The sequence below is a fragment of the Passer montanus genome, unplaced genomic scaffold, assembly GCF_014805655.1.
Source record: "Passer montanus isolate IOZ18808 unplaced genomic scaffold, ASM1480565v1 scaffold6, whole genome shotgun sequence".
Lineage (NCBI taxonomy): Eukaryota > Metazoa > Chordata > Aves > Passeriformes > Passeridae > Passer > Passer montanus.
In genome coordinates, this window is record NW_024371037.1 from 14,301,972 (window position 1) to 14,328,971 (window position 27,000).

The 27,000-nt window shown below is 37.4% G+C and overlaps 1 protein-coding gene across 1 annotated transcript in view; it reads right to left on the minus strand.

The window, feature by feature from the left end:
* NELL2 (neural EGFL like 2) overlaps nucleotides 1-27,000 on the minus strand; it is a 134,261-nt gene that overhangs the window by 35,255 nt on the left and 72,006 nt on the right. Inside the window, exons 13-15 of the mRNA XM_039726942.1 lie at nucleotides 25,407-25,532; nucleotides 3,339-3,461; nucleotides 844-939 (exon numbers count right to left, since the gene is read on the minus strand). Coding sequence (XP_039582876.1) covers nucleotides 844-939; nucleotides 3,339-3,461; nucleotides 25,407-25,532 — 345 coding nt within the window. The remainder of the gene's footprint in view (nucleotides 1-843; nucleotides 940-3,338; nucleotides 3,462-25,406; nucleotides 25,533-27,000) is intronic.

A 27,000-nucleotide genomic window follows, 5' to 3' on the forward strand; every position in this document is an offset into this window, starting at 1 on the left:
GTTTAGAAGATTTATTGAAGGCAATATAGAACAGCAACAATAGTCAATCATAAGTGGCAGACTGCCCTTTTATTAGGCATACTGAAGCCAATTAATCTAAGAAAGCTTTCTCCCTTTACCTCCTGGAGGCAAGTATGCTTAGAATGCATTTAAAAATTCTGCAGCAATAAAGGTGCTGAAGCTATTAATTTGAACTTTGAAAAATTATTTACAGGCACTTGAAATGCTAAGAATTAACATTCTACATACTCTGCTGGGCAATATAATTTGATTAGATCCAAGACCTAAAAAATAAAATTCTAAAACAAAGCCTTGTGGTACTCCCATCCTCAGGGGTAACAGGAGAAGATAAAGGAATGCTTGTGAAAGGAGGTAAAAGCAGTAGGAACACTGAAACCTGCCTAAACACTGAGTAAAATAAGCTGGTTTATAATCACAAGTCTTCAAATAAGAGTGCAAATGAAGGAGGGTTACTGAACCAGGAACACATATATAGCACAAAAGTAATCAGTTACTCAAATTTATTTCCAGATGTCAGATTATCTGTTATTTATATGAGACACCAAAGGCCATTTGAGGTGAAAAGCAAGTCCATAATAATCTTATTAATTATGAAACATCAAAACCCAAGATGTCTTAATTCATGTTCTAATTTTTACAGTCCATGTGCTTCTAATTAGAATTGCTGTAATATATTCTCCTGGGAAGCATATAAGAACAGTGAGTAACATTTTAGTAGCAGCTTCCTCTTTTAGGGCATAACCTTAAATTCTCCTTTATTCTTGGATTACTTCAAACATCCTCCTTGGATTATCTTCACTGTAAATTAAGTTATAATCTTACCAGTTTCACAGCTGGGCCCAGTGAAGCCTTGTGGGCAGGCACACACATTGGAAGCAATACAGGCTCCTCCATTCCTACACCCGTCTTTGCAAAATGCTGCAAAATGCAAAATCAAGATGTAAGGGTAAGAGAATCACACTCAGCAACCCTGCAGATGGACACAGTCTGCCAGCAGGCTGGCACAGAACACCGCCCGTGCGGCACAGAGTGCAGAGGCTGCCTTCTCCTAAGGATAGAGGTCACAAAGAGATGGTTTATGGCCCCCCTGCCTCACTGGCCAGATGGGCTGACAAGCTACAGAAGGAGATTAGAGTAAATCATCTGAAGACAACAGGTCCCATATGTGCTCCTTCGCATGCACTGGGAAGCAACGAAAGACAACATCTTCCCTTGGAACAGACTCTTCCTAGGGCAGTGCTGGTCTGTTCTGCTGCCCAAATAAAGGCCTGAACATAACAGGCACAACTGAATATTAAACTGTCTGGCTACCTCAGTCCTTTGTTAAGTAATTTAACAGAAACAATACAAATACTAATTTTGTCTTAAGGGATTCTGAAGAACTTTGAAACTTTTAGCATTTACAGCTTAAAGTCAATCCTTGGGTTTGTTCTTTGGCATGCTTTCAAGAGCCACTTCTGTGGACCCAGAAATGCAACCAGCTCTGCTTGAAAACATATTAGCTGTTAGTTGTTCTGATTGCATCTGCAATACAGAATTGGAAATGCTCTGGCCAGAAGAAACGGTAGGTGAAACTAGGCATCTGAAAACTATAACCAAGACAAAGAGCTGCTTTGGGGCACTGGTCTAGCCCAGCACTTGTAACCAGCCAGAGGTGCCAGGCTTTGGTTTGCAGCTGCTCTATGTAACAGCACCACTGATGAGGTCTTATGGCTCACCTGAGAGAAAACTTACAGATTTGAGCTATCCAGCTCTCAGTTTTGAGACACCAGCCCTGTGGTGTGGGACCATTGTCACTGAGACATCTAAGCTTCCCCATCCAGGAGTGCATGGGGCACAGGACTGCAGCTGGCAGTGCAGTGCATGAAAAGCTGCCAGAGACATGGGGGCAAGAGGCACATCCAGGTCTCTTTGAAGGACATTGGCATCCAAGCCAGGGCTGCAGAAAAGTGCATGTCTCAGATTCCAATACACAATCTTAGAGCCTTCTCCTGCATACTGTCTTACCAATATTGAGGAGGGAGGGCATGATATACTTTTCTTTCACAGTGGGACCAGGTGCCCTCTGGATTGCCAGATCTGCAGTCAGAGCTCTTACTCAGAAGAGCTGAACACAATGCTACAGGGTTATGCACCTTCTCTTTGACCCAAAGAAACTTTTAGTAGCTGACTCCCCTCCAGCAGAAGAATTTGGGACTCTACCAGGCACAGGGCAGGAGAGAGCTTCCAAAAGAAGATGCTTTGGGTTTATACCTCATCAGGTAAGACTTTCTTCTTATTCCCTAGAGAGCCAGCACAGAAGGACATATTTGCTGATGTATCTCCCTCTGCCCATATGTTCGACTGGAAGTGAACCAGACTGCCATGTTTTACAAAGAGCTTGTCTTTGGTATATATATGAAAATTGTACTGTTAATCAGGTGATGGAACAACTAGTGCTAAGACCTTAATCAGACTTAGCAATTAAATAAATTCTTAGTTCCTTAGATTTGGCAATAGACAGCAGCAGAAGGCATCTATGTGACATAACCAATGTTAGCTCTTGACCTTTACATTCTGACATATAAGAAATCCAGACCACCAAGGCCCAACCTCAGGAACACTGGGTATGATATTGCTGCATCTGTCCCACTTCTCACATCTGAGCTCATTCCCCTACAGCTACACTACTTTTATTTTCAAGCACTCTATATCCTGTGGTCAGAGCTTGAGAAATTTCAAGGATTTGGGCCCAGCTACCAAGTATAATTTCTTCTGATGTGAAATGCAACAGGAATAAAAGCAGCATTGTACCTCTGGGAAAGCATCTTTTTAAGACTAGAAATTTAAGTTCTAATATTTAGCAGTGAATCAGAATGTTAGAAAACATGTTAGAAAACACTGCCTCACTTGTAGTGAAAGTTTTGTATGCCCATGTCTACTGCTTTTCTCACTTAGGTTAACAAGACATACCAAACAATTTTTAGTTCATCCAAGTAAAACAGCAAGTCATTGACCACGGACAATGTAAACATGACAATGTTTTCACAGATGCAAGTTTCTTAGTAACTGCAGGCTTCCTTAAATGGTGTACCATATATAGAAACTGCTGACACGAAAAATAAAACATAACTACTTCAAATTTTAGAGCCTACTATCTATATACGCATCATCTTCAAATTACTGCAAACTGCCAAATGCAAAGTCAGTGTACATATGCCTGTGAAGATCATATAGGTGAAGGACCCAAGTGCCTAGCCTGGCATTTTGTCTGTCTTATTCAAGGCAAACAACCAGAATTGCATCAACAAGGACAGGGCAGGTTTCCAGCAGCTTACCTTTGCAGATGGTACCATTTCCCGTGTAACCCGGCTTGCAGACGCAGTTGTGCCCGCCCACGGTGTTGAAACAGAGCGCGTTCTCATCACAGTTGTGCTGGTTTGTTACACATTCGTCATGCTCTGGAAAGGGAAGCAAGAATGGGGTGGTCCTGAATTTTTAAAGTCACAACAAACTAGGAGCTTTGTATATGTTTCCAGATTAAAAAGAGAGAAACACAGTAGCATTTACTGGCAATAGGGTGAACATGTAACCATGGAATAGCCAGGACGTCTATTTTTATCCCATACTAGTATGTGATAACTGCACTGCAGCATAATTCCACTCCCTTTAGCAGGGAGCCACCATCATTACACTTTCCATGTGGGCTACAGTATTCTCTTAAACATTTGCCGAAGAGCTGGCTAGCATACTGAAAAACCATATGCTACTTCTACTGTATAATTTATTCATGCAGGTTGATCTTATGTGGGATTCTTTGGGTTTCCTTCTGAAAGCTGACTAACGGTGTGAGACGCACGCTCCAAACTGCAAACACCATGGTTAGCAGAAGGCAGGTCTTCAAAGTGCAGCCCCTGCTTTCCCTCCCCTCAGCCCATACAAAGCACTTTATTGAGATTAAATAAATAGCCTGGAAACAAAGGTCTGCCTGCTTTTCAAGGGGCTTCTAGCATGGCATGTCCTAGCACCAGAGTGTGATGGATGAGACTCCTCAGTCTGGTGACTAGGACATACTAGGAAATATCCCTTTTGGGAATAATTTAACAGCCTGGAGACGCTGATTTTGTGTTGGCTTGCAGTGCACTACTTAATCTGGAAAAAAAAAAAAAAGAAACAACAAAAAACCCCACTGCTTAAGTATTTAGGTTATAGAACTTTTTAATGTTTTAGTTCGTGATTTTTAAGAAAGGGTAAATTAAATCTTAAAATAAGATGCTCTAAAGCATAATTTCAAAATGATACATTAAAAGCTCTATTATTTTCAAAATACAGTATCTTAGTCTGTAGGTGTCAAAATAAAATGCTTCCATCTTCTGGAAATACTCCTTGCATTTTTGTTAAATCAACAGTAGTCCTCTATCCACATATAATTTCAGAACCCTGAAATTTAAATTTCAGGAAAACCAGCTGTTTGGGGAATATAAAGACATCTTATTTTAATCAGCACACATAGACTAACCTGCATGTGAAGTTTTCATAGCTACCATTCTGCCCAGGGTTTAGTGAATTTTATTAGTGCAGCTTAAGACCAGTTCTGGCTATTTAGCACAAGTCTTAAATCTGGAATCAGATGCTCTTTCTTCCCCCATTTTGAGGGGGAAGACTGCTCTGAATCTTACTCTTTATAAATAATAACTGCACATATCCCACTGAGTTGTCAAGAAAATTAATTTCTTAACATTTGCAAATCACTATGGAAATTTTCAATGTGCTATTTCAATAGTGGCCATAAACTGTAGGAGTGTAAAACTGGCAGAATGACACATACCCAATCCATCAGTAGAGGTAAATTTTCCTCTAATAATGGCAAGGACCTGTTATTTAAAAGGAGGAAACTTACACGTCAATATAACTAATACATTTTAAATGCTACACAAGTTTAGTTTTATTTTTGTGGGTTTGCTGTTGTTGAGTGTCTATTTGTGTGGCTTTTAGTAACATTAACCTATGCCTCTTCTAAACAAGGACTTGTGTCTTGTATCACCAATCAAGCTCTCTTCAACCCTCACTGGATGCAGCAGAGCACAGGCTACAAGCCTTTGCCCTCCAGCATGAGATTTAATTACTTTGCTCTCAGAAATTGTTATTGTTCACCAAATGATCCAGCCCCTTTAAAATCCACTTAACAATATTTGACTCTGACCTCCTAACATAGTGAAATCTCTTATGCTGGCTGAAACAGTATTTATGTGAAACCACTTCATAATACAAAAATAAAGTAATGGCCGTGCAAATTTGGTTAACAAGTGTAATCTATATTGTAACAGTATCCTGTCTTTCTTATTTTATGTTAATATTTTGATATTACTTAAATATGGTATTTTTACTTAAATATTAATTATTTCATAATTTTTAAACAACACACAAGAAGAAAATAACTATGGGAATGCGTGAAACATTCAGCAAGCCAAAATACCCTGCAAAGCCATTATCTTGGGATCTCAGGAAAATAAATACATCAGACTGGTAAACTCAGCCTAAACAACTACATTTGACAAATTAAGTATCATGCTCAAAGAAGCAGCATAGCCATCCATCTCATGCCTTAGGAATGCAGAAGCACCCCTGGCATGTACAGCAGCTCTTAACGAGGGAAAAGAGTATATTAGAGGGCAGCAGGTGATTGCCTCCACAGAAGGAGGAAGGGCTCTGTGTGTGTGGCTGGAGCAGCTTTGAAAGCCCACTGAGGTTTGCAGGAGCAGAGCATTGAAGATCATCTGCTGAGATGTATGTCCTCCATATAAAGAGTTGACTGCCACATTCGTGTGCCTTCCTAAGACTTGGTTTTCTGGGGGTAAGAAAAACTACTGAGTCTTTGAAGATGGATTTTTTTTTTTTCTTAAAGCATACAATATCAATAAAATTAACTTTCTATCAGCTAAATAGCAGGACTTGGATGCAAAGGTAATATGCCTGGTATCGTACTCTGCGTAAGCTTTGGGTTTCTTATCCTCAGGTAAGAAAATTCATGGAGCATGCTTCTGTACAAACTGTATTGAAACAGCCATCACTTCTTCTGTGGTTATCTGCTCAAACTTTAGGTCTATTTTTATTGAAATCACATATTACTGACTAATGAAAAATTCATGGTTTGATAAATGATTCCTGGATTGAAGTTTACATGTCATTTTTAGGATGAAAATGTTACAGAGTTAGGAGAAAATCTGTGATTCAATTAAAGGAGATTTTTACATGACTGGAATACAAAAAAAATCAGCAAAAAATGGATCAGTGGTTTTTACAATCCATCTAAAATTGTTTCTCTGTATCATCTGATTTTAGCTTCAATAACACACTTACAACCATTTAAACACAGTGTTTCTTCATATTGCTTTCTACAGTGACACCTAACAGTGCAGACAGCTTACATTTCAGGGGTGGCTCTTTTATGGACTGCTTGCATGGTTAAACTACCTCTGAAAAAATCCTGTAGAGAAACCATGTCACTGCATCTATTCTTTCAGCACTTGGCACACTATCCACACCAATGTAGAGACCACCAGAAACAGGTTTATCACTAGTGATAACAAGACAGATTGTTCAGCTTTATTAAAACAGGAATACTTATTCTTAATAAAAAGGGTAGTGCTCTGTTCCTAATTCTTCATTAATTTATGCTTATCACTTTAGTTCCTTTTTTTAATCAAACACTTGGAAAGCCACCTTAAAGAAAAAGGAGAAAATTGCAGAGCCCAAGTTGAGCAATCTTAAATATCAAATCAGAAATGAGAGAAGCAGATAGGACCATGTATTACAAAGAAGCAAAAAATCAATTTATGAAAGAATCATTAAAAGAGAACCAGCAATATGGTTTTTAAGTTCAAAAAACCAGTCTAGAAACATTATTGACCTGATTTAGAAATGTTAAAATTTTATTTCTCAAGGCCATTTATTTCAAAAATCTTTAGAAATCATGTGACACATTTAATGAATGTTCCATACTTATTTCAATGCACACTATAATGGATATAGGAACAGGCTGGGGAAAATTGTATTATAGAGGCAAAGAAATAAAACTATTTTTGCAGAGAAATTTTAATGATTTCCCAACCTGAACTTGCATAAACACCTTGTACAAAGACCAAATGCACTAGTTTCAATGAATTCTAAAGCTTTATTATCTAATATCTCTGAAATCCATTTTGCAATGTCCAGGACTTATGCTCAGCAGTGCTGAAATTCATAACTTCTCTGTTCTGGGAATCAAATAACGTTTTAAATACCTTATTTATATTGACTAAACTACCTCTGGAATGAGAGCTTTCTAGATAGAGAAAAAATTTTAACTCCAAAATTTGCTATTGCTTCATGGTAAAAACAACAGTAAAAGTAAGTGCTTATGAATGTCTCATTAAATAGTTCTTGGAACACAGACAATTTTAAAAGGCAAAAATTATATGATGCAATTGATTCACTTTTGCATATTTGTGTGTGCAAATACATTATATACACACAAAAATATATATACACATACATATCTATATATACAGGCACATACAGTAAAGGTGGAGAATTTTATTTTATTCTGATTTATTTTGAAATACTATTTCAGAATATTCCACATTGCTTGTTTGAGGAAAACTTTACTTCAGAAGGGTATCTAGGGTGAAGTATTGTACCCTACAAAGTGAGACTGGTGGAATAAATGAATCCAGACCCACTAGATGCTGTTATGCATCTCAATGCAGTGACAGCTGGGGACCTGTCTCTCCAAATTTGTTATCTGTGCAGAGATGATTGCTGAACTTAGTAAATTTAATATGTTGTCCACAAGGTGTGGCACCTGCCTCCTCATTCGCACTATGCAACATCAGCCCCTATCCTTGCTACTGTGTGTTTTATGACTAAAAATAGATGTCTGTATAGAATTTCCTACATGCACACTGCAAGCCTTCCCAATATTTGCTTTGTGTATCCAAATTCTGAAAAGGTCTAAGGAAAAAAAAAATCATAAACCAATCCAATAGCAAATAAGAATGAAGACTGAGTTGCATCCTTTACTTAGGGATGAAAAATATCATGCTGGCAGTTTTCCTGAACTATCCATTAACAACACTTGAAAATAAGAGCTGAGATCATCTTTAAGGTGCAGAAATGCATAAAAGTTCCCAAAAACATAAATAGAATACATCCTTTCAATTGTAATCTTCTAACATGATACAAGAGATATTCATTGCTGAGCAAAGAACTTGTGAACCCAGATTAAATTAAAATAATTTAAATAAAGAAAATATATTAGGTATTTTTCCCTTTTGATCTCTCTGCATTCAGAAGTTGAAATTACTTTGGCCTTCTGTCTCCTTCCCATTGATTTGATACAGAACTACAGAACCATGGTGACCAGCTGGCTATCTGATGTGGCAGTGACAACAGATAAGATTTAGCTGAATTATCAATAGCCAACACACTTAAATGCCCACTTACAGTTTATTTCAATTACAAGGTTTTTTTCCCCACCTACAGTTCATGTACTAGACAAAAATTAGCAGCAATTATATGTGTAATATGGAGGACTTATTCCATTAAGATCATTTGAGAAATGACAGATGGTTAATCTCTTTAAGACTTCATATTAACTCATTTAAACCCTAATTGGCAGAATTAATTTAAATCCCAGTATATCCACACTATTTTTAAAGAGCAAATGCTGTAACTTTATTGAACTGTTTGCTGGAAAGTGTCCAAAGAAGGGCACTGAAACTGGTAAAGGGACAAGAGAACAAGTCTTACGAGGAGCATCTCAGGGAACTGGGATGGTTTAGCCTGAAGAAAAGGAGGCCCAGGAGGACTTTCTCCACAACCACCTGCCAGGAGGGTGTACACAGGTGAGGGCTCGGTCTCATCTCCAAAGTAGCAGGCAATAGGATGAGAGAAACTGGCCTCAAGTTGTGCTTGGAGGTTTAGTTTGGATACTAGAAAAACATTCTTCACTGTAGGGGCTGTCAAGCACTGGAACAGGCCAGTGAAGTGTTTGAGTAACCATCCCTGGAGGCATTTAAAAGACATGTGTATGTGGCACTCAGGGACATAGTTCAGTGGTGGACTTGGCAGTGCTGGGTGGGATTTCATAATCTTAAAGGACTTTTCCAACTTAAGAGTCTATGATTTTATGTTTTCCATATATTTATGTTAAAATTTTTGATTTATATTCCCCAATTCATTTTTTTCTATAGATATTTCTTAATTTAAATACAAAATAAAACCTGTGTTTTAATTACTCATGGAGTTAACATCACACAGTTTACCCTTAGTTAATGCTTGAGTCATTAATCATTAATGACCACCAGCAGCTTCAGTTCAAAGCTGGGGACACCAAAGCCAGGTCTACAAGAGTTTGTTCCCCATTAATGCTTGACTGATTTTTGTCTTCATATATTCCCATATATCCATGCTGTTCTTGTTCCTCATTTTCTAATTCTTTTTCAGTGCAGTCATGAATGACAATTTCTGTAGAGCAGCTGCTTGCTCCCTTCCACAGCAGGATCAGGGACTCAGAGACTCAGAAGGGCAAAAGCCATAAAACTCATGGTTTGAAACAAAAAAGGCAAGTTGATGGGTAAAAATTATGTATAATATATAGAATATATAAATATATATTATATATAAAATTGTTACACATAATATATAAATTATATATAAATATATATTTATATATAAATTATATAAAAATATATTTATAATATTATATTATCATATATAAAATATATAATATATATACACAATTGTTACATATACTATATAAAATATATAATAGATATAATAATATATAAAATAAATAAAATTTTATCTATATAATATATAAAATTAAATTTCATGGCAGGCCTACCCTTATTCCCTCCATCTTCCTCTGCAGTTCTTCATCAAATCACTTCGACTTCGTTAAACCCACCAAAGATTCATCCTCCTCAAAATGTGTTTTGTAATTTCCAATTTCATGGAATAATACATATTTTTACAAAATACACTCCTCTCATGGAGACTTCTATTGCAATATTAATCAGTGTTACTCAATGTAACATCCTGTAATTTTATACTTTTCAACTAGTTAGGCAGAGTAAATATATTAAAGAATATTTTGCCTGACAGCTAAAGTTTAAAAAGTTTTAATTTATCTCCACTTTCTTTCGTCTGCCATTTTCTATATTCCCTCTTCAACAGAAAAGTCTAAGAGGAGGATTTTCAAAAGCATTTAGCAGAGACACAACTGTATCCCCTAAAGGAATGTCTGTAACTCCCACTGATTACAATGGCAGGATTGTAGCATAAATGCAAAATTATTTTGAAAATCCCACTTTAAGAGATTTCAATCTAGAACTTGACAAGGACCTTGTCACCCTCTTCTTTTTGCTTTAATTCAAACTGATCTCTTAGTATCTTTCACCAGTGACATTTTAAAATGAGGTTTCTATCTTTTAAAAGGTATTTCATTGAATACACTTTCCAGACTTTCTCCACAGATTCATCTTTTTTTTCTTTTTTTTTTAATCTAGCCAGATGCACTATTTATTCCTAGGAAAATCTTACTTAATTCTAACTTTTATTGTATACAAAACCTCCCAGTCCCTTATGATTAACTGATGCTTTCAATATTTTCTATTATGATGTCAAAAGTGATCATAGCAAATTTTGCATCTCTAGTGGTGCTCCTTACTTTATTGCTAGTAGAACAGCCAGACTAGAGCTGCAAATACAATTTACTCAGCCAACTGAAAAATGCTTATTTTAATTCTTCTAATTCCAACTTTTTATTTACTGCTTCCTCACTAAAAGGCTCCATGTTATTACAAGTCTGCCACTAGCAACAGATACCCGTTGGATATTTGGCCTCCCTCCCACACGTATTTCTGTTACACAAATAAAAGCTGTAGAGTAACCTGACTGCTGTTGAGGCTGGCAACCTGCTGCCTGCTCTTATGTTTCATTAGTAACAATTTAGAGATTACTCACATGACCAGAAGGTTCCATAAAAAACACCTCTGAATACTTTCTCAGCACAAAGTTAACAGAAGGTGGATATGCACAAAGTGATAGAAGACATCCTAGCAATCAAAACTGCAAGGGAACAGTAATGTTCGCAAAATTCTCCAGAAACAGCTGGTGCTGCTTCTATTCTTTTTGGAATAGCATTGTGGCCAGGGTTTGTCAATACATTTCAGGGGCTTCTGGAAAATCAGTTATAACATCACCATTAACCTAAGTAAGTTAACAGCACCATTACCTAATCAGCACTTGTTTGACCAGGCACCACAGTGGTGGATGTAATGCTGCTGTTGCTTTGATCCTGCTCTTGTCTGCAGAAATCTAGAGCAACTTACCTAACCATAAATGCCGGGAAACAAATGGGTTTTTTTTCTTTCTTCTCATGCAGCAGAGAGATTCTTAATCCATGAAGTATTTCCTCTCATTTCCCTGGCAGTGCTGTGACTCAGACACTCAGATCACTCACTGTACATCAAGGACAGCACTATTTTTGATAAGACAAGATGCTTGTGCTCTGTAGGCAGAGAAGCCCTTCTTTAACTGTTGCTCACCTGAATTTGAAGAGAATTCTCTACTCAAAAACAGGGACAAAGTTTTATACTCCAGTGATGGTAAGGTAAGGCAATATTGCTGCTTTACCTTTGGTCAGCCTTGATGCCATCTCCAGTGATACAGCCAATTTTCCCTAGCATACATCCCCCCGATAGTTGACAGAGGCACACCGAAACAGCACAGCAAATGTATCCTTCATGTGCCAGCTACTTTCCCTGGCCACAAAAGCACCTGGGGAGAATGGTACCCAGTCCTCACCACTGTGCAATATCAGGGAGGAGCTCACACACACACCCAGCCTTGAGAGCTGTGAAGTGCCCCTGGCTGCTGCAGCTCAGATAGATCACCCTTGATGCCAGATGATAACCTGCAGAGCTGTCTGAACTGATTCTAACAAAAAGCTGCGCAGCACAGTAAAGGAGATGCAATGAAACATGCTCTCACCTTCCTTCCCCCACTGCTGTAATGGTATGAAACTTAACACTGGCTAACTTGTTTCACGGGTAGATTTTCCAGATCACACCATGTTTTTGTTGCCACAGTTCAATTGCTAGCGTCTATCAAGCTTACAAATAATTATTTCTGCCCTTACATGGATCATAAAATCATTAAGGTTGGAATACCTATAAGATACTTATGTGCATTTTATATTGATAAATAAATATTTGCATAAGCACATCTTAGCAAACTGCACATATCTGAAAAAATCTGCCATCAAATTTGCTGCCTTATTTAAAGACACCATGAATTGTTCTAACAAGAAAAACCACAAATATGGAGTCTACAGTATTGCTCAGGTCTCAAAAAGTAAAAATATTAATTCAGAATCAATGAAGTTAAGAAGAAAGTAAAATTTGACCAGATATTCCATTTTGCTACTATCATCCCAGAATGACTCCATCTCTGTAAAGCTACTTCCTTCACAAGTCTGCTCTTTGGAAAAGTTAGGATTTAAGCAGAGATGCTGTGAACAACTCTGGAGTACTTCAATCTAAGATGAAGCCCATCCTATGGGAGATGTATTAAGGTAAGCTTGGGGAATTCAAAGCAGACTGTAATATGTGTTCAGACTACCACCACCACCAACTTTATTTACTACTTAGGCATTGAAATGATGCAGACAAAATTTAAGTTCACCCAATTTTACCTTCTGAAGGGTTAGGAACAAGGTAACACTTTTTTCCAAATATTTGCACACTCCAAAATTTTAAAAACACTTGAAGAAATTAGAACAGATAGTCTTGATGAGTGCTCACCTTTCTAGAAATCAATCTTATCTTGAGTAACAATGGCCATTTATCCCCACTTTGAGCAGCGTGAACCTTTAGTTTGTTTCTTTAAATGCACTGTCATTAAGAGACTCTACTACAGGTTTCCAAATCCTAAACATCAAAGTTAACACTGTGTGACAGCTGGTGTGTTCCAAACTCATCACATTTACTCGTCTGTAACAGGGTAAATGACACAATTACCTGCTGTAATTACTCTTGCTGACAATATATTTTTCCTGGTGATTGGTCTGTGTGACTCAGAGCTACTTATCTTTGCCAGTTCAGTCCAAATCTCCATTTCCATGTGACTTGGACATTAACTTACGAAGTATTTACAAATTAGTTCAAATATCTGCCAAGACAGGTATTTGGGATAGTATAAATTCATCCTTTATTGCATGATTAAGCAGTCTACCACTCTAATATTATTTTGCATTAGAAAATAACCATGCATGATTAAATTCTGTTCTCCATTCAAAGTAAATTGGAAGGGAGAAACACTCAAACAGGTGAATATAATGAAGGAATAAAATCTAAATAAATAAGAACATCGATTTATTTAAAAATGCTATTCCTAAAGTAAAACATGAATTGAAAAAACAAAAGGATAAAACATTAGATACTTAATTCTAATTGCTTTCTTGTGACAATTTTAAAGACAATAGTGAGTTACAGAAGCTACAGAAGACAATAGTGAGTTTTGATTTTGAGCAGTGTGAATTACAGGCTAGTCAAGCTAGCTTACTGCATGTGTTTTCTCTGGAATACCTTTTACTTTAAAAATATGAAATAGATACAATTCCTTGCACTATTTCTCCAAATAAAATATTTTAGAGTATGTGAAAAGACTGCAGCATATAACAATAGAAAGAAGCAGATACTGTCTTTTTGAGACGATTTGGAAGCTTGTCAGAATGAACACAATACTCCCACAAAAACTCCTGTGAACCATTTAGTTGAAGCAGCTTCCTATTTTATGGCTAAGCTTGTTGAGAGAGCTCTTGGTCCTTGATAGAAACAATGATACATTCAAAGGTTTTTTGTTATCTGATGAGGTGCGGGTATGTCAATTTTTGCACAACTGACTACATGAACAGTAAAGGGCATAGTTTCAAGAAGGTAAATTGATTATCATTTCTGAAATAATTTTGATTTTCAGTTTTCTAGATCAGTCTTGAAGATGCCACAAACCCACTAGTGTTTTCTTAAAAAAAAAAAAACCAAGACAGATAGTTCTGTGAGTTTTGTGTATTGACAATGTCCTCAGGAAAAATATCAAGTATCTTCAATAGACACAGTATTTTCAGAAACATTACTTCACAAAATGCAACTTCACTAACAAAAGTGAAATTTCACCCAAACCCCTTAGGATTATATTGTACAGTAGCACAACACAGACAGCAATGCTCCCCTTCGTATCAATGTGATTTTTTCAAGTTACTGACAATGATTTCACTGGTCTTCCTAGGGGCATTAGCAGATCACAACCCTAAAGATGGCCAACATATTATCTCAGTAGGTAGTGTTTGTTCCTTCTTGTTGAGCCGCTCTTTTTGAGTGCTGTAGAGAGGTCTTGCCAAAGACTCTGTTGCCTTTATCCATTTATATGAGCTGGCAAACACTGACAGAGCAAATAGAGGAACTGAAACTACTTTTAGACAAAATCAGAAGGGCAGACTAAGTGAGAATTTAACCTGCACACCATGCATTTGTGCATGACCAACCACAGCCTGACTGCAGAATCATCAGCGCATTTCAGTGTGAACCAGAAGTTACATGCAAAACTAAAAATATAAGCCATTCTTTGGCACTACACATAGGAATACAGACACTGGGTAAGTCTGTGAAGTGGATAAATCCAGTATATTTACTTTGTGCATTTCAAGGTAGACTTCAGCATAATTCTGTGTGCAAAGAAGGACTAGGAAGGATGCAACTCCTGCTGTGGTCAAGGGGTCTCTACTACAAGAAAGCAGTTTGGTATGGTGAAGTACAAGGTTTTGTAAGTTGATAATCATCAGTTCAAAAACTGACAAAAGGTAGCAATATTGATAGAGAACTATTGCAGAGACAAACTGTCAAAGAAGATGACATACTAAATTGCAATGACTGACAGCATAAAACAGGAATTAAGGAAATAGTCTTCCATTATCATCAAGCAGATTAATCTCTCAAACATTTCATGAAAAACAAAGGACACTCAGGAGTCAATGATTGTGAGGTATGCCATGTGGCATGCAGTAGGAATCAAACGGTAAAGAATTAAAGGTTTCTATGCCCATAGATTGTCTGAACTGAAATAATTCAGAAATTCCTCTCTAGCAAAACAGGAGTCTTCCATATTCATTCAAAGAAAAAACTTTCAACTATAATATTAAAAGAAAAGGCTTCTGAAGCCCTGGACAATATTAAAAAATATTAAGTCTCCCCTTACCAGTGTTGGAAGTTAGCTTTCTTACCCTCTGTCTTTTCTAAATACTGTGTTATCTTAGATTGGAAATGGTTTTTGACAGTAGAATGCCAAAAGACAGACACGATACCCATATACTGCCAGCAGTATCCACTACCCTTAAACCCCAGCTAAATGGTATCATGGGTGTAAACAACTCATTTTACTGTGAATGTGTAGAAAACCACTGACTGCAATACAGCACGATCACATAACCTTAAATAACCCCACTGTTCCTTTTTTTAAAAACTGCCTTGCTCCATGCAGTAGCTCATCTCTCACTGACCTTGGCTGGAGTCCCTCTGAAAGCAGGCAACACTCTCCCAGCATGAGGCAATCACCAGCTGGCTCAGACATGATAGATGTGAGCCATCCAACTTCCCTCACTTCTGGCTTGCTCAGTGAGACAGCAGCAGATTCCCATCTCCTGAGCCAGAAAGATCCTTATGACTTCTAACAAACTGTCCTCAAGGCTGCCTACTGTGTTTCCTAATCTTTGCAGTCTATCTGTCACAGCCTGTGATCATCCACAGGAGGACAGGCCAGGGGAGGTCCAGCTGTGAAGGGATGTCACGCTGCAGTGAATCAAGATCTTTGGGTTTGATCTGCTAATCCTGTAGTGGATTGCCTCAAATCTGTAAATAGACAACTGAGGTCCAGCTGAATTCTTGACCTCTGTTGATTAGAATATGAGCCTAGACAAAAAGATGTACATTAGGGTGTCTTAATTGCAAAAGAAATACCACCTCTTTCGTCAACATCAGTAAAATTCTAACATAAAGAGTCAATGGAAATTAGCTTAGGAATTAATAATTCATTTAGTGCTGCACAATTTGTCAGATTTTCTATTTTTTACAATATACCGTGTTAATTTTGCTATACTCCTACACTTCTCCTTTCCAATCATATTGCACTGACACAGCACATAACTGCACTGTAGAAGCTGACGAGGGATGCTGAGTGATTGAAAAGCTGTAGAGCACTTCAGAACACTGAGAAAAAGGAGGTACACTGGATGTCTGTTCTAACGCTGTGATATAAATATCAAGCAATGTCAATGCTTGGAAACATTGTAATTTCAATTCTTTACATTAAAAAAAAGTTTCACTCTTTTCTGAGTTAGTTGTAAGTTGAGTAGATTCTCAAGTTGGTATCTAGAACTCCTTTAATATATTGAAAAAATCCTCATTGCACAAAGAACACAAAATATATTCCTTGTAGAACAAAATAATCAATTCTGATGTATGCTTCTGCAGAAAGACCAATTTTAAACCAAATACAGAAATAGTAGAAATGCAAAATAGAGGCTGCTTTTGATATAATACCATTTACCAACCTTTGCTCCCAAGGCCAATAGGGAATCCTTGCTATATAATGCATTGATAGGTACATAGATAAGCACATACATGCACACGCACACATTTCAAATATATATGATAAAAAAATTATTTATGTAAAATAATTAAGTATTTAGTACTGAAAATCATGCATTCGCATCTTCGTCAAGGGAATACATTTTCTGTTTAAAAACTCCAATAATTTTCTACCAAGGACACTTTAAAAATGTGTTGGATTTTGATCAGCAGAGAAATCCATCCTGCTATAATTGCATAGCCAGATGAACAGTTGTCATGAACTGGGTCAGTAACCAAGGAGAAGATGGGACCTAAAAAGTATCCTCTAGAAAAAAAAAGTTCTCATTCCAAGTTGAAACAGACTCCAAACTAAGTTGCCAAGGATAACCTGATTCAATCCAAATAAAGCATAATTGAGTTCAGTTGTATAAGATACAGCAGATATATAAAAATTACTTGTGTTGTTATCTTAGCAATGTGGTCTCATAGCAACAAGCTCAGTCTGAGCGATCATTCCTTTATTAGCTTTGTGAATTATCGTACCGCTAGAAAGTGGATATTGGAGAGAATTTATCCTCAAAGAAGATTGAGAGCTTTGTGTAGGCTGACATACTATAAAGCAGAATGAAAACTGGGCCAAGTAATAGAAACCAGAATCAAATAGGCTTTGAGTTAAAAATGCTCCATGCACACAAGCTGATTTCTACAGTGCTTATTAGCAATAGCAACCCTGGCAGTATAGTTGGACACCATCACCTCTGAGGAGTTTTCATTGCTGTGTGATAATGCATGTACACATTACTTCTAACATAACTTGGGTGGGGGTGTAACCAAAACTGGAGATGGGGAGACAGATGGTTCATTTGCCCACATCATACATTCTCCAGTGGTTTGCTGACTAAAACATTTCCTTACTCGAGCCGTGGTATTTCAGTACAGTGATGTTAGAACCAGCCCGTCAGTATGCTTGTTTATTGTTCTGTCCCTTGCACCTACTGAGCAATTATTCTGCTTTTATTTAAGCACTGTCAACGAACTCAGCTTCTCTATAAGCTGCAGAACTTGAGGAAAACTTGAATGTTGCAGAATTCATCAAAAATAAGTCAAGGGAAATAAACAGAAAGAAATTAGCTTTTTTATTGTTATCAAGTCTCACATTACAGCATTTTCATGTAGCCAAGCTGGGACACTATAAGCCTATGACTCCTCTAAGGTAACATTCTATTTTTTTAACTTCTTCGCAGCAGTGAAGGGTAAAGGGCATACAGCAGTGCTGAATGAAGTTGTGACCATATTTAGTCACTTATTAAAATGTGGTCTCTTTTACCAAGGTACTAAGCACTATCAGTTCTTATTATCTTCAGGATGACTTGTGGATACACTTGTGTGTCTGAAAAAGGAGGCAATTTTTATACTTGAACTTAGGACAAGCACACAGCTTTAAACAGAAGACAGATTACTTCATTCAGCTCTGGATTACTCAGTCTTACCCTAGTTATTGTCCATGGAAACTCAGATAACTACATTACTCTTAGAAGAGGTTAGAGTTGGTGCTAAAACACAGCACACATGCCTCACATGTAAGCTAGATTTATCATTCTAAATACATAAAGGTATTAATTTTCACTTCTCAGAACTCATTTGTGGGATCTGAAATGTTCATTTGGAAAAAAAAACGTAGCAATACATGATATTGGAAAATACCCACACTTCACAGCTAGCTGAAATCTTACCAATGTACACTGGTACAAAAACATTTTCCACTCCACATCAGAACTCAGAAATGAACTTTTCTTGAACATGTGAATTGGTTCAGGAATTAAGGAAATAAAGATGGATTTTACCTTCAGCATTCTCACAAGAAATTCAACAAAACTTTTTCTCAAATCTCCCTGCCATTAAACTTCACTTCTACTGCACAGTATAGAAAAAAGTATGAGATTTCTCTGACTGTTTGTCTCAAACAATTGATGGATTTATAAGTCAAAAATAAACCAATGAAATCTGAACAGAAGCCCAGAGGCAGATGCACTTTTATGAACTTGAGTTTCTAGATGCCAAGAAGAATCATTTTTCCAAAGTGTGTCAGAGTACTATGTTAATAAAAAAATCCCAGGTGACAGGGACTGTATTTCCCCTCAAAAACAAATGTAGCTTGCAAGAAACAGATAACAACCGAGCAAAAAGCTGAAGTCATGATAATCTGGTCATCTGAATTACAAATGGTACTAGCTGTAATTCCAATGAAATTGCAGGTCCTTATAACTGGAATTTTAAAGTCCTTCCAGATACCAGACTGCTGGTTCCCAAAGTGGAGGAACCTGCACTTAGAGAAGGATGGGCTGCATTTGCACTGCAAAGACGGCACCTCTGTTTTCTCATAAGCACCCTCAGAAGAGTTAAACTGTAAACAAAGCATTAATGAAGGAAAAGGAGGCACGACCCAAACTTTGGCTGCAGAAGATATGGAAAAAAAAAGGAGCAAAATACCAAATCAAAAGGTATCTTTCTTAAGCAAGGACATCACTAGCATTAGCTGAAATCTAAGCAGATGTGTAGGTTGTTTATAAGTCACAGATAGCTAGAAGAATAGAGCCAAACAGGAGGGTTTAGGAAAGACAATTTTGATTAGTACGGGCAAAGCAAATGTAAAATAAATCTTACTGATGTAGCCAGTAAGAAAAAATTAATGGCTGCATGCAAAAAATGGCAGAAAGGTGGACAAGAGAGTATCAGACACAGGAGAGATGAATGGGCTAAGCATGGCACTCAGTTCTCTATGCATTTTGTCAAGGTGAATTTTTCCAGTCATCCCACAGGATCATTAGAGAGTAAAGAATATGGGTCAGACTTGAAAAACTAATGTCAAAAGGTAGTGGCCACATATCTGCAGGCTGGTACTTTCTCCTACTTAAATTTTCCTCTTACTACTGAAAACTCCCAAGTAATTAATTATTAATTAATATTACTGTTATCATAATCCCTACTTTATGCACATTCATCATTGTTATGCAGATAAATGTGTAGTTTTCTCCTTAAATCTTTTCCATATGTCAAATCAATCTCCCCAGACTCTTAATTATTTTAATGTTGATCTTGGAATTCCTTCCAATTTGCAACAGATTTGTGATTTAATTTGATTTGCAAAATACGCAGAGCTGCCAGTATTCCCAAGAATTAACATTTCAGGTGTCACTCAACTTACAACAACCACGTTTCTTGGTAATTTATGTGAAAACTATTATCAGACTTCAGTTTACTGTGAAAGGCTATCGCAGAAAAAAAATTAAACGCTGCTGAATACACTGACACCATTTGCACGAAAATGTTGTTAGGAAAATCTCTGAGACTCAAAGACACATAGGCTAGGGCAGAGGAGGAAGCAGGTCCAGCTGGATAAAGCTAGTTATTGCCTGGTGAATTCAACATACTCCTCATTGCTTTGAGTAGGTTTTTTCATATGACCAAGTCAAAAAGACCAAAGTTGTGAGCTTTGAGCAACCTGATCCAGTGGAAACTGTCCCTTCCCATAGCAGAAGGGCGGAACTTTCAAAAGTTTTAAAAGTCCCTTCCAACCCAAACCATTCTCTGATTCCATGACTCTAACAAACTACTTAATCTCTTCTATTTTGACTCTGAAGAAAAAAAAACAAATAAAGGTACCCAATATTCATTCTCATAGTGATGAGATGCTATATAAAAATCCTTCATTTTCTTTAAATGTCAGAAAACAAACCCAGGAGCAGAAACACGATGGCACCAGGCTATAATGCACAGTAATGGTCTCACAGACTTGAAATCGCCATTTGGTTTGCCAAATCTTCTGGCAAAAACCAGCATGACTTGGGTAAAGTTAAAATTAAAAAGAAAGACAAAATAATCTGAAATGGATTGACAAAAGTGGCTATAAAAAATGTTATATGGTCTGCAGACTTAAAACACTTATGAGCATCCAGTTCCACATGTGGCAGTAGTCCTACACAGATCAGATGGACATCATTGCTAAGGTGGCCAGAGCATGCTTGGAAGAAGTAACTCACAATTTGCAACATGCCTGGTGTGCTTTTAATAATTAATCCATTAAGAATTCATGTGTGTTTTCTGCCAAAGTACAGCACAATTGCAAAGTCTCACTGGTGTCTAGGTACACTTCTCTCAAAAAAAATCCCAAAACCAAATCCTAACAAACCATAAAACACAAACAGAAAAAAAAACTACCAGAAATATATAATACATAATTTCATTAACCTCAGAAAACAGCATGTGCAAACATTAATTCAAAGATTCTGGCTTCTATCCTAACACTTATATGCCTTTCTTCCGGTCAGTTGTTTATCATCTTGCCCAAACCACATGCACAGGGAGAACTGAATATACTGTCCTAAGTTGCTCCTGGAGAGCACCCACACCTGCCCCTCCAGTACCACCAAAGGTGAAACATGAGACAGCCCCTGGGGAGGAGGTCTCTGGGAGGGGGGCATTGTTACCGTCTTGCTGCAAAGGTTCCATACCTTCTCAGTGGTTTCTCAGGGGCAGCTCCTCACAGCACTGACTCCTTCTTCTCAGCACAGGCAACAAACTCCATCTCTCCACTCGATCAGCCAACCTGCTCTTTTATAATACCCCTCTTAACTGGATCCAGCTGTGGCCTATTAAGAGCAGGCTTGTTCTTAATCCTTGATAATTAGCACAGCTGTAACTCCTTAGGGGCCAGATTACCTTCACCACTGTCTCTATTCTCCTACCTTTTATCTAACCACAGGGCATCAGCTGCATTACCTCACCCACATCATCTCAGTGACTCCAAACCCCAGGAGAGGCAGAGCACACCACCAGCACTTCCATCAGAGCAACTTCCCCCTTTCATGACAAATGGAAAGCACAAAAATAAATAAAAGGTGGCTCATGATTTTGCACATAAAGAGAGCCTTAAAAGTCACCTAGGGCTCAGAAAATCCATGGCTTCTCCAGATCAGGAAATGAACTTTCTTTTGCCTTAAATATAGTCTCCAGAGGAGGCACTAAGTCTCACAGGATCTTGCATCTTCTATTCAATTCTTGCTGGGTTACTCAGTTAGGTGAGTGGTCCCAATGGAGAAAACTAAAGACAATTGTTGAGACCAAACATGATTGACCACTAACTGTGGCTGGTATGAACTCTTCATTGTTAGAGCCAAGTGTGAAAAAGAGAGCTCTCATCTCTCCTTTCCTATCCTCTCCCATAATAAATTGTGGAGGAAAAGACATTCACTATGCTGCTCAGAGCAATGCTACCAGCTGCAAATTACAAAGCAGCCTGAAACACTTGAGGTGACCCTGGGTTCTTCCTTGTTTCCAGAAGTAAAACTTTCTTTTTAAAGCCAAAAAAACAGTACATGCATTTCTGTAATCCCATGCAAAGTAAAGATGTGAATATTATTATTTCAGGAAATAATTAAAGCATCCTGATCGAATCCCAGCTAAGAGTGACAGTGCAGCAGCATACAAGTGCAGATATAAAACGACCCCAGCAGAGACTCATACCATTATCTACCTTCCTTCCCCTGGCACAAGACCATTACATTCAAGGTTCTGGAAAGCAAAATGGAAAGGGAATGAGACAATATCATTGTAGGATACCAAAGCATGGTAGCCCAGGGCATATTTTTATGACTTTAATTTGCAGTTTGTGCACCCATTTGGCATATGGGTGCAACTTAGAAGTCATCTCTCCTTCTCATACCGATGATTGATTTCTGAACATAAAAATCAGTCATGAACAACAGATTTCTGTGTAAACACGGTTGTAACTAACTCAATCTAACCCTGAGAATCTTGGTTCTGCTATGAATACAAATAATACCTGAAACTGATGTCTTCATTACATCCTTTGTTGTGAAAATAAAAATGTAATTCAGATCTATTGTAAAACTTGCAATAAACATGCCAGGACAAAAGAAACTGGAGCTGTTTTGGAAGCAGCTATAGGCTGTCTAAATCAGTCTTTGTGTGCACGACTCTGACAGAGATAGATAGCACAGATTTCTTTTCAAATGTCTTGTACAGGAGAAAAACTCTTCAATGTCAGTGATTTTATAGCTCTTTTCTATTTTGATCAATGACTGCTAAATTATATGTACATTCATAGGATGGAACAAATAAGGTCTACCACCAAGTTGTGGACATCACTTACATCATAAACTGCCTAATCAAGGTCCCCATATAATTTTTCAACATCTTCACTATCCTGTGCAAAAAATGACATATTAATGCCAAGCTACAGGATGGTTTTTTTCCTCCTTAGTAATATTCCAAAGGATGTGTTATCAGAGCCTTCCTCTCCAGTTTACAGTGTCAGCTATCTTATGCACAACTACAATTCCATAACTGGATTCAATTACACAGCATTACAAGAAACTGTGACCTGAAATATATTTTAAAAATTTTAACACTTAGTAACACAAAGGGTCAATTGTTGCTTGTTTCCCCTGTTCTTGTTATTCCTGAACTCCTCAGTTTCTTTGATATTTCAGCTGGCAAGTTAAACCTAGAATTGCCAAGAAGGCAAACAGAGACTGGCTAAGAACTTTAAACTCTGCAGAGGGAAAAAGAGGGTTGAATAACTAATACATTTATTGCAGACATTGACAAAATTCAAAGTGCACTGGACTCTGTACATGAGCACTGAGAGATTTGGACAGAAGTGCATACTATACAATCCCACCAACATAGTCCTGAATACATATTAATTAATTAACCAGTGCCTCCACCAGAGGTGCTCACATAATAGTTGTGGAACTGGAAAAAATAATGCAGTTATTTTGTGACATATACACTTTATGATGTTAGGCTGCCATTCAATGAATTTCTATCATCCAGTAGGGACTGTTCCTAATGGTTGCCTGTATCCAAAATCCAATATATAAAATTTAGCTCCAGAAAAACTCTAGGTCCCAAATAATACTAAGTGGCCTTGCTCATACATACAGAGTCTTTGACATGCATACACAGCATGACTTACAGTTCAGATGGCCTAGCAGGTCTTAAGATTTGAAATCTTACAAAACTTTTTCATCTATTTCCCTTTTTTTAGCATTGACTTTTCCCAGCTTGATCGACAAAGGTGGAAAAAAATAATTCATTTTGGTCACCCTGGCTGATTTCACAGGAAACTATGATTTACAAATGTGGAACCACATTGAGTTTGGAGTATGAGATCTAAAATGGATTTCCAACACCTTTTACAGAAGTTTGACTGTCTAGTGCTCTTACCTACTCTGTATTTCATAACAGTATGTTACATCAAGTATGAGGGATGCAATGTGAGGGCCCTCAAGAACTACCTTTATTATATTTATAGGCATACAGTGCCCCTGCAAAGTTGGTGATGCTTTACCATTTGCAAAGTTCAATCATAACAGTAAGTTAAGGGAAGCCAAGCAGAAAAAGTATCACACAGATTTAGAAACAGTCAGTCCTAAAATAATCCCAATATTCACACTCAGGAGGTAGTGAAACAATTTCTTTACTCAGTGGAGAGTGTGGAAAATGTAAGAGAATGATCAGAAACATACTGGCTGCTTCAGAAAGGACCTGCTGAGGGCAGGCTTTATAACTTGGGCCTTCAAGAAGTGGTCTTACTGCAGCAAAACAGTGCTTGCCAATGTCTGAGAGGAATGACAAGTACAGGTAAGTCAGCATTCACAAAAATCACAAGTATGTGATTTGAAATCCATGTCCCTGGGTGTTGTGCATGTTCAGGCAAGGAAGTCATGCCAGTTCATGAAGAAGCTGTTACTGTACCAAGACATATCATTGATGCTAAAAACCAAGACCCAATGGACAGAAGAAAATCAGAAATGAACTTCACAGTGCTGCCTTCACATTCCAAATATTCTCATACATTTATAGCCCATTTCTGTTAGACAATACAAACTTCAAGAAAGTGTTCCTGAAAAAATGTGGCCCTGTATAGAAAAAGCTAATTTGTTACCCTGCACACACAAAATAGGGATACTATTTTTTTCACTGAGTAAACACGTCACATCATCGTTTCACATTTTCTTTATGTATGTTGTAGAAAAAAGTACAGTACCACAGAGTCAGCCTGGGTCTGATACAGAAGGTTGTTTTAGATGTCCAGTGTTCATTCCATAACCCTAAATTACCTTGCAATAAAAGAAGAGTAGAAGACAAAAAGTGACTATGAACCAAACACATCCACTGGCAGTAGAGCAAAAAGGGAAAATACAGAGGTAAGACTGACCACGTTGTCCAGTGGTTCATGGCAAGCAGAACTCCTGCCCTCTGAACTTGGGAGAACTGAGCCTGGAGAATCCATAATGAGGGCACAGCCACTCTTAATATGCAGCAAATTTAACTCCATCCAAAGTTTTCAGAAGAGTTACTATACTCCAAGAGAAGCTGTACTGGTATGGAAATGAAAACCGAGTAAAACAGCACTATTTTCACTCACTTCTTTTCCTCTTGTCGCCTCACTTCATCTTTTTAATCAGCACCCAAAACAGTGCAGACCCATAATATAATCCAGCCTACTTTACAATTTTAGCCAAACAATATGACCTACACATAATCTGTAAAATGCATTAGCTTTTCTGCACCAGATTTTGGTGTTTATTCTGTATAACATTTCATTTAGATGTTCTGTGACTCAAAAAAAGATTATCTTTAGAAGAATCATATCAGTACTCCTAAATACCACCATGCTGTTATTTCCTTCCAGAAATACACAGCTCTTACCTGTACACGAATAATCATCAATGCGAATATACCCAGTTTTGCAGACACACATGAAGGATCCTGGTGTGTTTACACACATGGTGTTCTCACGACAGTAGTGCCGTCCTTCAGCACACTCATCAATATCTGTGAACAAGTCAAACAGGAACACCAGTCAAATTCAGCAGTTATTTTTTGCAATCTCTCAATACACTGCTGTTCACTTCCATCAGTAGTGGACTAGACTAAAGAGTTACTTAAATGCCACTACATTTTGGAAAGCGTTTTGGTTTTCTCCTTTAAAAAAAAACCTGCTTGAAATATTCAAACAAGAGAAGCACCAGGAGGTCCTGTGAACAGCTGTTAGTGGAGTTACAAAGAAGATTACACTGGCTTACATCTTTCCTTTTGAAGTACCTCTGATGTTATTCCTATGCTTTAAATAGAACAGGGGAAAAAAACCCCATGGTCCCAAACAACTGAGTAATGATCTCAGCACTGCAATGGCATCCATTACTGCAACCTGTGCAGTCACCTCAGTCATCAGTACATAAAACACACAACTATATGTACACTACATGCCTTTGATCTAACAGGAACTATTGTTTAGGAAGAAACTGTAAGGAACACTGCAAGATCTGAAAAGACCCTGAAACTTAGTATAAATTTTTCTTAAAACAATAAAGTAGCCAATCAGTATTTTTAATATATTTAAACACATATATCTGTACCTGCAAATATCTACATACATACGTATACAGATACATACACACACTGTACCTGAAAGGAAACTGTGAGAATCTCATTCATATAAAGATCTGCTCTGACAGAACAAAATGCAACTTGATATAATACTTGTTGGGGCAGAACACCTGCTGTAGTATAAGGTTCTAGAGCAAATTCCCAACAAAAATAACTGTAGGCATGGAATTCAAAACTTAATTTGTTTTGGTACTCTCTTGGGCTTCAAAATTATACATATTTCTTGTATCAGGTTACAATTCAATGGTAAGACAGAGAAACCACTACAAATAACAAAAAACCTTCTGCATAATATTATTATTATACTGCAAAAAAAAAAGAAAAGCTATATTAATATGGAAGTGGTCAGTACCACACTGTTCCTGTAATAGTAATAATAAAGACATCATTACTGAGATGCTCAGTATACCTGTTTATAGTGTCATGCAATGTGTCACTGAACCTTGCTACCAAAGTATGCCAAAAATCAAATGGGTGGATTGTTGGCTTGATTTTTTTTCCTGCTCATCAGTTTTGATTTCTTTCTTGTTTCTATAAATAAACATGTATTTTATACTTGTATAAATTATATTGATAGCTTTCAGTGTTGAAAATAAAATCTCTGTATCGAAAAGCATCATGTTGCAGAGTGTAATGATAGCTCTAGACAAAAGACTGTATATATAAACTCAAATCAGGATTGATTTCTTAATGCTGTGATCCTAAATGCCAACATTAACTCCTGCATTCTGCTCCTGCTTAGATTGTATGCTTATCCCTCATTTCTTCTTATCTTCCCTGTGCCTTTAAATCAACAGGAATTGACCAATTGCACTCACTCATTAACTGCTCTTTTCTTCCCCCCTTTGCATTC